At 41.0% G+C, this 18,017-nt stretch overlaps 1 protein-coding gene across 1 annotated transcript in view; it reads right to left on the bottom strand.

Moving 5' to 3' along the window:
• Positions 1–18,017, bottom strand: part of LOC115404978 (zinc finger protein 850-like) — an 89,500-nt gene that overhangs the window by 37,925 nt on the left and 33,558 nt on the right. Inside the window, exons 2-4 of the mRNA XM_030114363.1 lie at positions 7,135–7,386; positions 6,757–7,050; positions 727–734 (exon numbers count right to left, since the gene is read on the bottom strand). Coding sequence (XP_029970223.1) covers positions 727–734; positions 6,757–7,050; positions 7,135–7,386 — 554 coding nt within the window. The remainder of the gene's footprint in view (positions 1–726; positions 735–6,756; positions 7,051–7,134; positions 7,387–18,017) is intronic.

Raw genomic sequence — 18,017 nt, 5'->3', positions numbered from 1 at the left:
GGGCGGGGGGGGGCTGTTGTTTTCCCCACAGGCCTGGGGTTTGTAGCGGCTGTGGTTTGGGGGGCTGCTGCTGGCTCTGGGGGGTGCATATCTGTCTGCGGCGGTGGGGTGGGGGGGAGGGGGCGGCAGTTGTGGGTGGCGGGGGGTCCTGCATGTGGGGTTTGGTGTTCCCTTGCCTTCCGGGGGTGTCCCGGGGGGGGGGGGGGGGGGGGGGGGGGGGGGGGGGGGGGAGGAGGTGATGCCCTGGATCTCGGGGTGCGTGGCCGGAGCGCTGGGGGTTGTACTGGCCTGGGGTGCGTAGCCGCCCGTGTGGGCTGGTTCTCCCGGGTGGGTCATGGCCCTCCGCCTGTGTGGGGGGTTGGCTCCTGGGCTCTTGGGCCTTGGGCTCTCGGCCCTGCCCGCCCCGGGCGTCCGGCGCCCGGGGTGGACCGGCTCCTGCCGGTCGTGGCTCCGCGGGGCCCGGGCCCCGGGGCTGCTGGGGTCCCCGGCCGGGGCTTTCCTCTGCCCCGTTTCTGGACCGGAGCGGGGGCGTCTGCCTGGGGGGGAGGCTTGGATCCGGGCTCTGTGATGACCGCCGGCTGTCTGGGCTCTGAGGGCCTCTCTGGCCTGCTTCTGGCCTTCTCAGGGGTCAGAGGTCATATATGCATGATCACTATCACCATCACTGTCACCATCATATTCACATGATCACGTTGATCTTTAATCACTCTTCACATACTGGGTTACCTTGTCTTCTGGTGGTGGTTAGACTAATGGTGATTTGTAGCAGACCTCTCTTGATGCACGCCCCTAGTTTACTACTTGTTACTACTACTTACGACTAGCTATATTCAAAAAAAAAAAAAAAAAAAAAAAAAAAAAAAAAAGGGTTTGTGGTGTCCTTGCATTTCCTTCCTCCCCTACACCTCCTTTTATTTTTGTGGCCTGGTCTGTTCACTAATATGGTTCGGGAACAAAAAAAAAAAATGTATGTATGGTTCTGTAATTTTCTTTGTTGGTTGTCGGCTCTGTTTTGGTGTTGTCTAGATTGGGGGTTTGGGATTGTTCTAGGTTGCGTGTGGTGCGTCGACAACACTGTTTTGTATTGTGACTTTGTACATAGGTTGTTCCCCCCCCCCCCCCCCCCCGTTCTCCCTCTCTTTATCTTTCTCTCTTTCTGTCCCTGCTCTCTGAGTGTTTCCGTCCCGGTCCTGTCCGGCAGCCATGCCGGATGCCAGCTTTAAATAAAGGCAGCAGCAGGAGGAGACTCAGTCTCCTCCTGCTGCTAATATTAAAATCTGTTCGGACAGTAAAAGGCTACAATCATACAATATTGCATGCCCCAGCTGCCGAACAGGACAAGGGAAGAAACAAAGAAAAAAAAAAAAAAAAAAAAAAAAAAAGAACTTAGTAATTGCTGCAGAAGATTGTTCCCATTGACTCCAAACAAGGTTTTGTAATAATTTACATGAACTAAAGGAATCAAAAAACAACAGCTCAACTCTAAAGTTTGTGTTCAATTTCTTTTTCATCATTTCCAAAAGCAGTGAGCTTTCTGAGAGCATCAAGACTACTGACCAATCAGAGCTGGAGGGAGAAACTGAGCTGCTGCTGAAGTGTCAAAGAGAGAAACTTCTTAAGTGTCAAATGACAACAATGAACTTGAAATGTTCAGTGAAACATTCCTGGAAGCAAATTATTATAAAGCCCACAAAACTGAATGGAGTGAGTAGCAGGGTAATAAGCCACATATTTAATTTTAATTTAATGACATGAACATAGAAAGTGACAGAACACTGAATAACTTTAACATTTTGCTCAAATGTAACACACAGATGTGCAAGACGAAACAAGATAAAGACAAATGGCAGGACCTGTACCTGCTGCTTTAAGAACACAAATAATGCAGTTGTCACAACACATATCTGGAAATAAAAATGTCAAAATATAAACTACATTATGTCTGTTTTTCTTTTGAACTAAGGCAATCAGTCGTCTCTTGATTAACTATATCACCAAATAATAACATCACTAAGATATATATATATATATATATATATATATATATATATATATATATATATATATATATATATATATATACACACACACACATATATATATATATATATATATATATATATATATATATATATATATATATACACACACACACACACACATATATATATATATATATATATTTAAAGAGTATTCAGCGTGAAATTCCTGTGGAAATTCAGTGTAAAGTTATTTTTTGTGTCATAGATATTTTTATCTCAGCCACTTGTATTCTCTGTTCTCCTGTGCAGACCCGACATGGTGGTTTTACTGCTGGTCTCTGGTCTGTCTCCTCCCTGAATCTGCTCTCTCTGTTGTGGAAATAAAGAAGCCAGAGCTAAAGAGCGAAAGCGAACCCTTAGAGAAGCTAACGCATTTTGAAGCTCCGTGTGGTTGAAGTACGCTGTCAGTCAAAGTCCACAGAGGGAGAGGTGGGATTTTCAGTGAAACAGAGCGTTTTCTCTTCCGAGTTTCAGAATTAGCCCCAGAAAATCTTTTATTTCACACAAAATGACTTTTCCTCAGTACCAAAAATAAACTATTACCATGTTAATTCCAACAATAGGGTTTGGACTAGCTAAAAAAAGCATGATACAGGTCCTTTAATGTACAAGTTAATGAAATCTATTTATGGTTTGAAACAATCTGGGAGAAACTGGTACAAACTTCAGAATGAACACCTGGAACAGAATAACTTTGTGAGAAATCAATCTGATCACTGTGTGTATAAGAAACAGAAAGAAAATGATAGCATTGTGATAATTTGGGTCGATGACGTCATCATTGCAGCCAGCAGTAACAATCTACTCAAAGGATTCAAACAAACCATGATGCCAAAATTCAAAATGAAATATTTTGAAAAATGACAAAAAATTAGTGTTTTATTCACAATGTAATTTAGAAAATGTTGGAGGTCTGACAATATCAACAGGAAACAAACAGTTCCAAAGAGTTTAGGACAATTTTCAAAATGTGAAGAAAACAAGATGAAACAGTTTGAATTTCCCCAAAACTTCATTTTAATTTCGTTCTCAATCTAACACACGAGGTAACAGAAGGTCTGATTTCTTAATAAAATGTTTCATGATTTCATGTGTTTAAACAAATTACTAGTGGTAAATGAACAACATCGCGCACCTCCTTTAGCAATTTTAGCATAGCAGAGTTTGCATTCTGCAAAGCTCGGCTCGTTTTCACTTATAAAAAAGAATTTCCACACCGGCGAAGTTTTGGTGAGACGAGCAGCCGTTCTGGATTCATTCCTGTTGTCTCTGCTCTGGATGAGACTCATGGAGAATCAACCCGCTGCAGTGTAGCCCTGCGCCTGTCAGCGCTCCAGAGAGGAGCTTCTTCCTCCTTCATGTTTGTCGGCAGCTTGCATCCCATTCGGTTGCACTACCGCCAACTGCTGGTGAGGAGGGCTTACTATGTGTGGAGTTTTCTTGCCGTGAGTATCGGCGGCTGGCATCGGTAGCCTTCACGAGTACCCGATACTTTAAAATAAGGCCAGTATCGGCCCGATACCGATACCTGGTATCGGTACTCGCACATCCCTACCTGTAACTGTCAAAGAGACTTCTGCACCTCTCAGCAGGTATGTTGGCCACTCCTCATGAGCAAACTGCTCCAGTTGCCTCAGGATGGAGGGGTGCCTTTTCCAGATGGCGTGTTTCAGCTCCTTCCAAAGATGTTCGAGAAGATTTAGGTCAGGGCTCACAGAAGGCGACTTGAGAATAGTCCAATTGTTTCCTCCTCGCCATTCTTGGGTTTATTCTCACCACTATCTGTCTTTCAAAAGAACTTTTTAGCTTCCAAGTTGAATCGAAGACAGTATGAATCTTTACCAAAAGCCCTTAATGGGTGTTTTTAGCTGTGTGTTTTTAGTCATTGTCCTGTTGCAAGACCCATGACCTGCGACTGAGACCAAGCTTTCTGACACTGGCCAGCACATTTCTCTCTAGAATCTCTTGATAGTCTTGAGATTTCATTGTACCCTGCACAGATTCAAGACACCCTGTGCCAGATGCAGCAAAGCAGCCCCAGAACATAACAGAGCCTCCTCCATGTTTCACAGTAAGGACAGTGTTCCTTCCTTGATATGCTTCATTTGTCCTTCTGTGATAATGGAGCTGATGTGCCCTGGCAAAAATTTTCATTTTTGTCTCATCTGTCCATAGGACATTCTCCCAGAAGCTTTGTGACTTTGTCAACATGTAGTTTGGCAAATTCCAGTCTGGCTTTTTTTAAATTTGCTTTTAGCAATGGTGTCCTCCTTGGTCGTCTCCAATGAAGTCCACTTCGGTTCAAACGACGACGGATGGCGCGATCTGACACCAATGTTTCTTGAGCTTTAAGTTCACCTTTAATCTCTTTAGAAGTTTTTCTGGGCTCTTTTGTTACCATTCGTGTTATCTGTCTCTTTGATTAGTCATCAATTTTCCTCCTGGAGCCACGTCCAGGAAGGTTGGCTACAGTCCCATGGATCTTGAATTTCTGAGTAATATGTGCAACTGTAGTCACAGGAACATCAAACTGCTTGGAGATGGTCTTACAGCCTTTACCTTGAACATGCTTGTCTATAATTTTCTTTCTAATCTCCTGAGACAACTCTTTCCTTTGCGTCCTCTGGTCCATGTTGAGTGTGGTACACTTCATGTGACTAAAAAGCGCAGTGTGGGCCCTATATGTGAGCCCACTGACTGATTACAAGACTGTAGACATCTGTGATACTAATTAGTGGACACACCTCGGATTGACATGTCCCTTTGGTCACATCATTTTCAGTCTTTTCTACGGGTACCATCATTTTTGTCCAGGCCTGTTTCTTGAGTTTAATTTTTTTAAATAATTCTGTTGAAGCATGGTTGAAAAGCAATGTCTGACTTTCATTAGTTACATTTCATAGAATTTTTTTGTACTACTTTTGTCAGATTCAAGTTATTTCTCTGACCACTGTGAATTTTTCTTTCATTGAACACAGAGTACCAACAATTTGGTCCACGTGTGTACTAAAGTACTGAAAACGAGTCCCATTGAGTTTCGGTCCCAATTCCTGTATCGATCCAAATGTGATCGATACTCATCCTTAGGTTTCACACATCTGAAACTTTAGTGACAAGTGATCTGACAGCGAGTCTCTTTTCTCTGCATAAAGCAGCCAACACGCAAAGGATTGGACAGAAGATGTTGGATTGTCATGTCACAGACGACCGGATGCCAGTCCTCAATTCCCCCTTGCACTCCGCAACCGCATCTGGTGGGAATGGCAAACCTGTGGAGCTCCAGATCTGCACTGTATCAGCTGTAAAATGGGCTTCAGCCTGTGACACAAACATAACTTTGTTCTGGTTTCAAAGGTGTCCATAGTAACCACCCTAGCAACAGAAAAAAAATCACAGCATTCCAAGAGTTGATTGAGCTGAAAGAAAGTATGTCAGAATGAATACACTATGGATCATGTACATAAACCAAATGGAAGGAAAAGTCATCAAAATGAAGCCAAAGCCACAAACTAACTTAAAATACACTAATTACTAGGGATGTCCCAATCCGATCACGTGATCAGAAATCGGCCCTGATCACGTGATTACGGACTCGCTCGGGATTGGAAGTTTCCTCCCGATTTGGACTCGGTTGGATACATATGTTTATTTTTTCTTTAATTTCCTTTTTAACCCATTGAAGTCGGGACGTATTTACGGTAGTGGCGTTGTTGCGCAATTCTATCATTAAACCCGGAAGGGCTGTCGCACAGTTCTACCATTGACACCTTTTTTTCTTCTTCTTTGCGCTAATCAGCTGTTTCTTGGGCAATGAAATGCATCAAACTCGCGCATATGCATAACTGATCCTGTTTCCGGGTACAGATCGTGTTGCTGCACTGCCTCGCAACTTTGTATTGAACGTTTCTGGCCGCTGCTGCACACTGAAGCGGTAATACGTGTGCGGCTTTCATGGGTTAAATGAGATGTATTTAGGTTTTCCGTGCTACAAAAAGATGCAATTACAGAGAGATAGCAATATGTGCAACATATTCCTGTGTTGTTTTGAGTTGACGGTAAGAAAATAAAAAAGGAGACCTTTTCATAAGTTTTTTAGCTTTTTGTTTGAAAATATAGATAATGTACATATTTTACTATATTAGAAAAGAATCGGATCGGGACTCGGAATCGGCAGATCCTCAAAATGATAGGACTCAGAGGCAAAAAAACCTGATCGGGACATCCCTACTAATTACCAATGTCGGCCATGTTTTTCATTGGAGCGAGGTGGAGGGACGACAGTCACTTGATCTGAGGTTATGGCCACAGGAAAGACTGGGCAGATTACATGCAGCAATGTGACTAACTTTGAGGAGTTTTTGTGAAATGACTACATATACATGCTGTGAACCAACATAGGTAAAACAAAATTTGAAGTGAGACTGGGTTTTCCTTTGAACCGGATGACACCTTGTGATTTTGGGCTCAAGCTAAACTTCATGAATGAGACCTCCTAACGAGTCTTTCATGACTTGATTTATTTGAGATATATTGTGACAGGACAATGAGGAAATCTTTTCCCACATTTTTCACAAGAATATGGCTTCTCACTTGTGTGATTTCATGTGGCACATCAAATCACGACGACGACGGAAACATTTTCCACATGTTTCACAGGAATGCGGTTTCTCACCGGTGTGAGTTTTCTTGTGTATACTAAAACCAGAATGGTCACTGAAACTTTTTCCACATGTCTCACAAGAATATGGCTTCTCACCAGTGTGAATTCTCATGTGGACTAACTTATGACTCTGATGCCTGAAACACTTTCCACATATTTCACAAGGATACGGCTTCTCACCAGTGTGAGTTCTCATGTGGCGCAACAAATCACTCCGACAACGGAAACATTTTCCACATGTTTCACAAGAATATGGCTTCTCACCTGTGTGAGTTCTCATGTGGCTCAATAAATCACTCGGACGACTGAAACATTTCCTACATTTGTCACAAGAATACGGCTTCTCGCCTGTGTGAGTTTTCATGTGTATTCTTAAACAAGAATGGTCACGGAAACACTTTCCACATGTTTCACAAGAATACGGCTTCTCACCTGTATGAGTTCTCATGTGGATCAACTTATGACTCTGTCTGCTGAAACATTTCCCACATGTTTCACAAAAATATGGCTTCTCACCTGTATGAGTTCTCACGTGTTTTCTCAAAGCATATCGGTCACTGAAACTTTTCCCACAAGTTTCACAAGAATACGGCTTCTCACCTGTGTGAGTTCTCATGTGGCGCAACAAATCACTCCGACAACGGAAACATTTCCCACATTTGTCACAAGAATACGGCTTCTCACCTGTGTGAGTTCTCATGTGGACCAACACATAACTCCTTCTGCTGAAACATTTTCCACATGTTTCACAAGAATACGGCTTCTCATCAGAGTGAATTCTCATGTGCACTAAAAAATCATTCTTTCGGTTGTAACTTTCACCACAGAATTCACAAAGTTCCTTGTGGAACACATTTTCTAAGTTCTGACATTTTATCTGTTTTTTATCGACTATTTCAGCATATGTTTCCTCACAGAGAAGCTTTTCACATTCAGCCTGCTTCTCTGACACGGGAAAGTTTTCAACACACTCACTATTAAATATGCTGATTTTTTTTGCCTTTGCTGATTGTAAGTTATTATGATTAGTGTTCCGTACTTCTTCTGGTTCACTCAGGTAACTTTGCTCCTCGATACTTTTAAACTTCAGAGGCAGCTGCTCTGCCTCCTGGTTGATACCCAGTCCATCAGTCTGTGGAAGTTCTGGTTCCTCTTTGATCTGTGGAGATTCTGGTTCTTCTGGTTCCTCTTTGATCTGTGGAGATTCTGGTTCTTCTGGTTCCTCTTTGATCTGTGGAGATTCTGGTTCTTCTGGTTCCTCTTTGATCTGTGGAGGTTCTGGTTCTTCTGGTTCCTCTTTGATCTGTGGAGGTTCTGGTTCTTCTGGTTCCTCTTTGATCTGTGGAGGTTCTGGTTCTTCTGGTTCCTCTTTGATCTGTGGAGGTTCTGGTTCTTCTGGTTCCTCTTTGATCTGTGGAGGTTCTGGTTCTTCTGGTTCCTCTTTGATCTGTGGAGGTTCTGGTTCTTCTGGTTCCTCTTTGATCTGTGGAGGTTCTGGTTCTTCTGGTTCCTCTTTGATCTGTGGAGGTTCTGGTTCTTCTGGTTCCTCTTTGATCTGTGGAGGTTCTGGTTCTTCCTGCTCTAGACAGTAGTTTCTTTCCTGTTTAAAGAGCTGCTCTCCTCGACAGTCGTGGTGCTGTGGGAGCTCTGGAGGGATAAAAGTACAAGATCAAAGGTCAGTTACATTACTTCTACATTTCCAACTTTTAAGAAAAAAAAAACACCCCAACTGAAGAAGTGAAAATGAAAACTGTCCTTCAAATTTCTACACTAATTTACAATACTGCTTGATGTGCACCTGTAGCTATGAAACAGCTGGGGGATTCATGATCACTCTTTTATTTTGAATGTCCTGATCAGTTCAATGGATGTAAGATCAGGGCCAGTATTAGCGACTTTTTGATTGACTGGGTTTTGGCAAATCCAGTGGATCACCCTGTGATGTTTGGAGGGACCAGAGCTGGGTCTCCTGCTCAGTGGAACTCGCCTCCACAGCCAACAAACTGATCTATTTAACAGGGAATGTGAACGTAATGTCATGTCAAGTTGCATTTTGGGTGTCAGTGCCATCTTCAGAGCAACGAGACCATGAACAGCAGCAATGATCAAGGAGGAAAATAAAGATCGAAAGACGACGAGATGAAGATGAACCAAAAGAAGCAGACACTAAGAACACAGTCAGAGTTGTGGTAATGGTTGGATTGAGACTAAATGCAACTCAAAATATAAGTAGAGCACCATCCACGATGCTTGTTTGGCCAGAGCCACTCATTCCTGCCTTCATATTGGTGATTGGGAAAAACAGCTGAAACACGGATGTCCCTTCTACTCACAACAGCTGAAACACGGACGTCACTTCTACTCACAGTTCCAAACACTAATATTTGTTACAGACAGCAAAAAATGTGATTTTACTGTCTGGACATTTAAAGACTGAGTTTTGGGAGGGTACAGTGAAAGAAGGCACAATAATTTTCCACATCTGTGTCTTTGCTTGAGCTGGTTGCTCACTGCTACACTCAGCCAGTTTCCCAAACATCTGAGACAAACATTGCTGCACCTTTAAATGAACTGCTGAGAAGGGGAAAAGGAGGGAGACTAGCCAAGGAAAAAACACTGGTGTTGCTGTTTGAGTTGTTCCGATTCCGATACCAGTACCGGAAATTGCGCCAATACTGCCGAAAATGCTGGCATCGGTATCAGCGAGTACTGGAGTCCAGGCACCGATCCGATACCCCCCCCCCCCCCCCCCCCTCGACTGAACGCACGTTTGTGTCCCCCCATACCCTTGATATGCCCCCCATTAGACGAATGTCTGGCGACTCGTCTGCAGTGACCAACTGCTACTCTGCACGTCAATGGTGGATTGGCTATTTCAGCACCATGGACAGCGCCTTGGATTTATTGGTAAACAGCAACCCACTGTTAAACTTCACCAAAACAGTCAATTGGCTATATCAGCAGCATGGACAGCAATTGGAATTCATCAATGAATAGAGACCCACTGTTAATCTTGACCAAAATGGTGGGTTTGGGTATTTTAGCACCATGGACAGTGTCTTGGAATCAACATGTAAGAGCGAACTACTGATATTCTGCATCACAATGGTGGATTGGCTATTTCAACACCATGGACAGCGCCTTGGAATCAACATGTAAGAGCGAACTACTGATATTCTGCATCACAATGGTGGATTGGCTATTTCAACACCATGGACAGCGCCTTGGAATCAACATGTAAGAGCGAACTACTGATATTCTGCATCACAATGGTGGATTGGCTGTTTCAGCACCATGGACAGCGCCTTGGATTTTGAATGATACACTGACCAACTGCTAATCTGCATGTCAATGGTGGATTGGCTATTTCAGCACCATGGACAGCGCCCTGGATTTATTGGTAAACAGCGACCCATTGTTAAACTTTACCACAACAGTCAATTGGCTATATCAGCAGCATGGACAGCAAATTGGAATTCATCAATGAATAGAGACCCACTGTTAATCTTTACCAAAACGCTGGGTGTCGGTATTTCAGCACCATGGACAGTGCCTTGGAATCATCATGAAAGAGTGAACTAGTGATATTCTGCATCACTATGGTGGATTAGCTATTTCGGCACACATGGACAGTGTCTTGGATTTTTACCAATAAAGTGACCAACTGCTAATCTGCACGTCAATGGTGGACTGGCTATTTCCGCACCATAGACAGCGCCTTGGAATCATCATGTAAGAGCGAACTACTGATATTCTGCATCACTATGGTGGATTGGCTGTTTCATCACCATGGGCAGCACCTTGGATTTATCTGTAAACAGAGACTTAACATTAATCTTTACCACAACACTCAAGTGGCTATATCAGGACCATGGACAGCGAATTGGAATTTCTCAATGAATAGATACCCACTTTTGATCCTAACCAAAACGGTAGATTGGCTATTTCAGCAACATGGACAGTGCCTTGGAGTCATCATGAAAGAGTGACCCACTAACATTCAGCACCACAACAGCGGATTAGCTATTTCAGCACCATGGACAGTGCCTTGGATTTATCTCTAAACAGTGACTTAATATTAATCTTTACCACAACAGTCAATTGGCTATTTCAGCACCATGGGCAGCGCCTTGGATTTATCTGTAAACAATGACTTAATATTAATCTTTACCACAACAGTCATTTGGCTATATCAGCACCATGGACAGCATATTGGAATTTGAATCAACATACCTTCAGAATCATGCACTTGAACTGCCATACCTACTAAATGCTTCACTGTAGCATTTACTGCCTCCATGACTAACACCCTCTTGTCAATTTGAGTTGTTAATGATTCTTTTATTCATTGTTTTTGACACCGTGTGGAAATTTGTGTTGCTGTTTTTTTGTTTTGTTTTTGTTTTGTTTTTGTTTTTTATGTTCTGTTTTTTTTGTTCTTTTGTTTTTTTTTGTTTTTTTCAAAGGGGGAAAAAAAAGTTCCTTAAGCAGAGTAATGGTTTGTTTGAAATCGCCCACATTCCTCGTGGAGGAAATGCGTCATTAATGTAAATTTATGCGTCATGTTTAATTTGGAATTAAAAAAAAAAAAAAGCACTTTGAGACTCATGAAGTCACTAAAATGTGCTTTTTGTTCAACTTTTTATTTATGGATCATTTTCATGAAGCTTTAATAAGCATGTCTGAGTCACTTAAAAACAAACGTGATTTTTATATAAAGAAGATGAAGTGTACTATTAGAACAAACTGAATTTTCTATAACACTTTATGTTTATTTGCTGAATCCTAATGGTCATAGTGCAACAGAAAAAACTATTAATGTGATGTACAGTATGAGCTATTATCCAATTATCACCAAACCAAGTAGGATCACAGCGCATCGCGCCACTCTCATTGATAACATAGTTACTAATAATGTTAAGTCTGAAAATGCAAGCAGTCTAATGGTTTGTGATATAACTGACCACCTACCAGTATTTACAGTGCAAGACCTAAAATTGAGGAAAAGGCCAAATATTATAATCAATGATCGCAGGCATTTGCAAACTGAATTTACAATTTGAATCATGCACTTATGGAACAAGACTGGAGTATAGTTTACTGTGAGAATAATGTGAACAAAGCCTACAACATTTTTTTAGAACTATTCCTAAAGCTATGCAATCAGCATTGTCCGGTACAGCAACGCACCTTTAAAAGTAGGCATGCCATGTCTCCCTGACTAACAAAACACTTGGAAAACGCTTGGAAAAAGAAAAACTCATTGTATGCAAAATTCCTAAAATTGAGAAGTCAGGAATCAGAAAATAAATATAAAGTACATAAAAGTAAATTAACTAGTATAATAAGATGCAGCAAGAAGAAATATTACCAAAATAAATTAGAAGACAGTAAAAATAATATAAAAAGGGTATGGGACAACTTAAACAGTGTGATCAGAAAAAATACTATAAGGAATAGGTACCCTGAATATTTCGTGGAAAAATTATATAAAAAATATAAATATAAATTAGAAATATAAATTTGTGCTGGCTTGAGAGCTATTTGACAAACAGGAAACAGTTCATTCCACTGGGTGATTTTAGCTCTGGACTCTTGAGCATGACTTGCGGTGTGCCCCAAGGTTCCATCCTGGGTCACAAACTATTCAATCTCTATATTAATGATATATTTAATTGTTCTGAACTATTAAAAATTATACTTTTTTCTGATGACACTAATATATTTTATTGCCATGATAATTACAGAGAATTAATATCAATAACCAACAGAGAACTAAGTAAATTAAAAACATGGATGGATGAAAACAAACCATCTTTAAATGTGATCAAAACTAAAGCAATGTTTTTTTGATAATTACAAAATTAACTCTGACTTAACAATAAATATTGATTTGCAAATAATCGAAAGGGTGTCAGAAAACAAATTCTTAGGTATGCTAATAGATGAAAAACTTAACTGGAAACCACATATCAGACACTCACAGACAAAAGTAGCAAAGTCTATCTCAATAATCAATACAGCAAAATATGATTTGGATTATAATGCATTGATCACACTGTTGTTCCTTGGTTCTCCCATATTTGATATATGGAATAGAGGTGTGGGGTAACAATTATAAAAGCTTATTATATCCCCTCTGTATGTTGCAAAAGAGAGCCATGAGGACCATAAACAAGGTAGCCTATCTCCAGCATACCAATAAGTTGTTTTTGCAAAACAAAATATTAAAATTATTGGACCTAGTAAAACTCAAAACTGCACTACTCTCGTTTAAAGCCAGCAAAGACAAGCTACCAGGCTGCATCCAGCAGCTCTTTACAAGGAATGAGAGCGGTCATAATCTGAGAGGTAATGATAATAAAATAAATGCACAAAAGGATAGGGTGAGCAGGAGGCGACTGAGACTCAAAGTGCACCTTCTCCTGGTATCAGATCACCTAAACCACCTGTCCCTTTTAATGCCAGTCCAGCACACATAAATCCATTAACGGCACATACAAACAAGCATAGGAATAGCAAGAGGTGGACTGGTGTTTGAAGAGTATCTCCTTCTGACAGCAGTATCCAAATCTTGCCTCTTCTAATGCATAGTGCAGGACACCAACAAGTAATTTTTTTTTGCATATTTTGAAACTGACTTAATCTGCTCAATTCACAGACGTATATGTGTGGCTGTACGATCGGTGTATGGTAATAATGAAGGGAATAGAAGTGGCTGTGCCTGGTGTCAATAATACAATGGAGCATTGTAACACAAGTTAATAATTTCATTGAAGATTTAATTCGATTCATAGTGCACATCAGCTTGGTGCCACAGAAAGTTATACATCCTTTACAACAAGAAAGTACTTACGGTCATATTAAGGTTTTTTTTCCAACGCCTTAAATATGATATATGGAAAGAGGGTTATATGTGTCTTGGAAGTGTCAATGTCCAACACCCTTACCATTGTTGGTATGTACTGTATTTACCATTGCTGGTATTGTTTAATATGTATACCATTGCTGGTAGGAAATTGTTGAAATTCTATAGTTATGTTACCTACGGTAATGTTACCACTTGAACACCTAATGTCTGGTATAAAGTGCATATGCACAATTAAGTTTAAGTTGCTAAATTCAGCTTATTTTGTTATTTTCTGTTGGTAGAAGCGGCAGTGAAGGTCATTATGATTGAGAAAATGTGGCACAGGGGTGGGGTTGACAAAAGTTATTTCTTCTTCCCACTCCCTTTCAGGCAGCCTGATTTAAGGTACAGGAGATTTAAAGGTCCATTAAGGAGTTTTACAACCTTAAAAATACTTATTTTCCACCATAAATATGTTACACATTGTTAATGATGTGTACAATGTGCCCTGACATATTCATTACAAGTACCTCTAACAGCGCTAAATTGTCACTTGAAAGTTGCAGTGCCGGTCCGGCACCAGCATTTTTTTGGGGAGAATTTGAAAGGAATGACGTAATGCGCGCTCCGGCTCCTCGAGTTTCGATTTGTCCGCCATTACTCCGCCAGATGCCTAGTGAGCAACAACTGAGCAGGAGCTTCCAGAAAGTAAGAAAAGACTGGCTTCTAGCACTGCCACAGCTCCAGCACAGACTCCACCAGGTAAAAGAAACTTAAATCTTACTTGAGCGCTTCTAAACCAGCGAAGACGGAGTCCCCCTCTTCCGTGCACGCGAGTCACAGGGACGAGTTTTTCACTAAGCTGCATTACACCCAAGTCCTGCAGGGGGCGCTGTTTCGCATAAAACGTGCAAACTCCTTAAGGCATCTTTAATTTTTGTTTTCTGTTTTCGTCCATTTTGGTTTTTTTGTTTGAAAATGGCTTTGTCCTTTGTGACTATGGTTACATTTTGCTTGAAATTAAAAAAAAAAAAAAAAATTCTCCCAAAGCACTGTTTGGATCAGAAAACCGTTGTGGGTGAGTATATTGTTCTACTTCGTTCTAAAAACAATGTGAAAACTGTTTAAACTGAACCTATCCTTGAATAACAGTGGAAGTAACGGACTGTCATCATGCTGATCACACTTACATTCCTGTCTGCTATTGTACTTCATCTTGCACCTCATGTCAATTCATCATTTTTCTTGGTCTTTTTTTATTGCCATTTTATTTGTATATACTCATTTTTTTTTATTGCTGTATTGTCTTTTTATTCTCATTTTTATTGTTTCTCTGTTGGTACTACTGTGACACCTGAATTTCTCCATTGGGGATTAATAAAGAAGTATCGTATCGTATCGTAAACCAAACACAGCCAGAGCCTCCACCAGTCACATTCATGTGTTCATTCACATGTTTCCATACCTGTTCTGTGTCTGTGCTGACGATCAATCTCCATCTCATGCTCGACCACAGTTTCTTCAAACACGCTGGACATTTCCACAGCAGCAGCAGTTCGTCTCTGGCTGCTGAAGTCTCTCAAACAGTGGTGGGAATTGTCACTTTCACCATCAGGAACAGTCACCTCAACAAGCTCTTCCTCCTCTATAATGTGTGGAGTTTCATGTTCCTCCTGCTCCATACTGCAGCTTGTCTTCTGCTTACCAATGTGTTGCTGAGGATTCTCTGGAGGGAAACAAGACAAAAGTCATTGATGTGATGGAAGGGAAGATTTTACACTGATGGATGGATGAGACAGGACAGACTGCATTTAAGATACAAACATTTACAAACAAAAAGTCTGCTAATTTCAAGAAAACTGACAGTAGTGGGCTTTAAAGAATAAATGAGAAAACTGTCTGGATGCAGCATCAGCTTCAGAGTGAAGTGATGAAGGTGAACAACAATTCAGGAGATGGACAGTGTTCCATGTAAATAGACTTTATTCTCACACTAATAAACCCTGAGCCAGTTACAGAAGATTTTCCGGAATGTCTCTATTATAAACTGTACCGTCAAGCTTGATTTATGCATGACACGTCTGTGAGGGTTGTGCAGCTTCATGCAGATAAATTATGTAATTTTAGCAGCCATGGCTCCTCACACAGTCATTCTAAAGAGGAAAAATTATGCTTCACAAACCTCAAAATTCCTCAAAAATATTCATAATGCACATCACAAACAGCAGAGCTGAAGAGGAGGACTGAAGATTTGATTTCAAAGAGATAAGAAACACAGACAAGGGGAAAGCCACCAACAGGGAGACTGAAAACACAAGATTTGGCTCTGCTGTTGCTGACAAGCTGGAAAATATCCCAGAACGACAAAAGAAAGCAAAAAAATTCAATATTTACCAACTACTTTATGAGAATGTTCAGCCAGATGGATTGTAGCTGATTTCTCATGTACAAATCAAACACAAATACAAGTTATTTTTACATCCGATTCTTCATATTTTTTTTTTCTTGTCACAATTTTTAACAAACAAAAATGTTTCTGGTTCAAGAATGTTACTTGCACTAAAACAGTGTTGAATTTCTAATTCAATGCAGTCCTGTATGTTCTTCTCTCCTCTTCAGCAGACATTTTCTAAGCTCATTCTCCTGTCAGGGTACAAATTCCTGTGGTGTCAGGAAGAAGGACTTCAAGTCATTTCAAGCTAAACTTGCAGTCCCAGTTGCTCGTGCGTTGCTCAGACACTCAATGAGCAACAAGTTGTTGTGTCCTGCTATACCACCTCCCTCCACTAGTCTCCATTCACAGGATCACCCGCTGATGTTGAGCAGCAGAAGAAGAAGAGCTACTTCCTCTACTCTACTTTAGCACTGTGCTACACGTGTGTTTGCGATACACTGCCCCCTGCAGTTTGGGAGCAGACGTGCAATGAGGAACAAAGACACACAGCTTCTCTCGTGCACGTTCCGCGCCTCACGTTCACACACAAAGTAGAATCCAGCTTTAAAAGCTGCACAAACCACAGTAACGTTAGCATGTTAGCCCAGACTGAGTGGCAATAAATCACTTCTTCTGTTTTCAAACAGCTCAAGCACCGTTTCCACTCTTTCTGACACACATGCTGTTTAATGCTGAAGCTTTCTGCTTTCAAATCACTCCTGTTGTTTCACTTTGAACAACAACTGCAGCTGCAGCCTCATTTCTGTCTGCTGGCTTCTAAACAAATGCAACAATCCTCCACCACTCACATTCATGTCTTCATTCACACTTTTACTAACCTGTTCTGTGAGACTTGATTGGAGGTTTCCACTTCTTACTGAACCGCAGTTTGTTCACATTTCTCCAGCAGCAGCAGTTAGTCGATGCTTGATAAACTCTCTCAAAGCCTGAACTGAACTCATTGTTGCTGCACGAGATGAAATATTTCCTCTGTGAGAAACGAGTCACGCGACAACACAGCTTCAAACAGCCTCCAAAGCTGCTTCTTCTCTCACTGTTTCCGGAGGATCACAAACAGCGTTCAGCTTCATACTGACGCCTAGTGGGCACAGAGGGAACTGCAGCTTATCAGCCTCACCTCAAACAGTTGCAGCTTTTTCGTGAATGCACTGTCCTATGTTTTACAACTCTCAATTCAATCATCATCATAAATGAGACATAAACATTTAATCAAATGCTTTGAATGAGAGAAAATACCTGGAATTTCTCACCAGAATGAAATTCTCCAGAGAAATGTCAGAAATCCTTTGGGGAATCACAACAAACTGATCACTGTCAAAGTGAGAAACTTATATGGAATGTAAAGCTCATCTCGTACAACATCATTCATTGATGATTTGGCAAATTTTATTTGTTTCTGACTTTGTCATTCAAATTGGTTCCCTGTTTACAGACATTTCACACATTTTACAACATTTTAGACCAGTATGGATGAAATTATCTAAATATGCAAACCGTCAGTGTTATTCATAGTTTGTCTCTCATGTTTCTCATTCAGCATCTTGTCTGTCATGTCAGAGCTGCTCAGGATAAAAGCTTGATGGTAAAATAACTGGCCATTATCAGACAGAAAAAGGAACAAGTGCTGGGAAATGAAGATCCAACCTGCTGCTCTCACATATGTCACTGTGACATGATGAGGAGGAGGGACTTCCTGTCCAAACAGAGAAACCTGGCTGTCACCATGGGAACCCTGGAGGACATGAAGAGAGACACAGCTCAGCTGGGACAATCTGTCCACAGGATAACAATCAGTCTGCACTGCACAAATCAGACCTGTGTGGAAGAGAGGCATGAAGAAAGTCATTGAAATTCAAAGCAGAAGAAGTCCTGTTTGCAGTTTGTCATCAGTCATGTTGGAGACACAGCAAACATGTGGAGGAAGAGGTTCTGGTCCAAGGAGAATATAATAACAAAATCAAGATCAAGACAATATCAAGATGGTAGAGAACAACACATAGCAGCAATGTT

This window comes from Salarias fasciatus, chromosome 18 (genome assembly GCF_902148845.1).
Source record: "Salarias fasciatus chromosome 18, fSalaFa1.1, whole genome shotgun sequence".
NCBI lineage: Eukaryota > Metazoa > Chordata > Actinopteri > Blenniiformes > Blenniidae > Salarias > Salarias fasciatus.
This window is presented reverse-complemented; position numbering and strand designations above follow the sequence as displayed.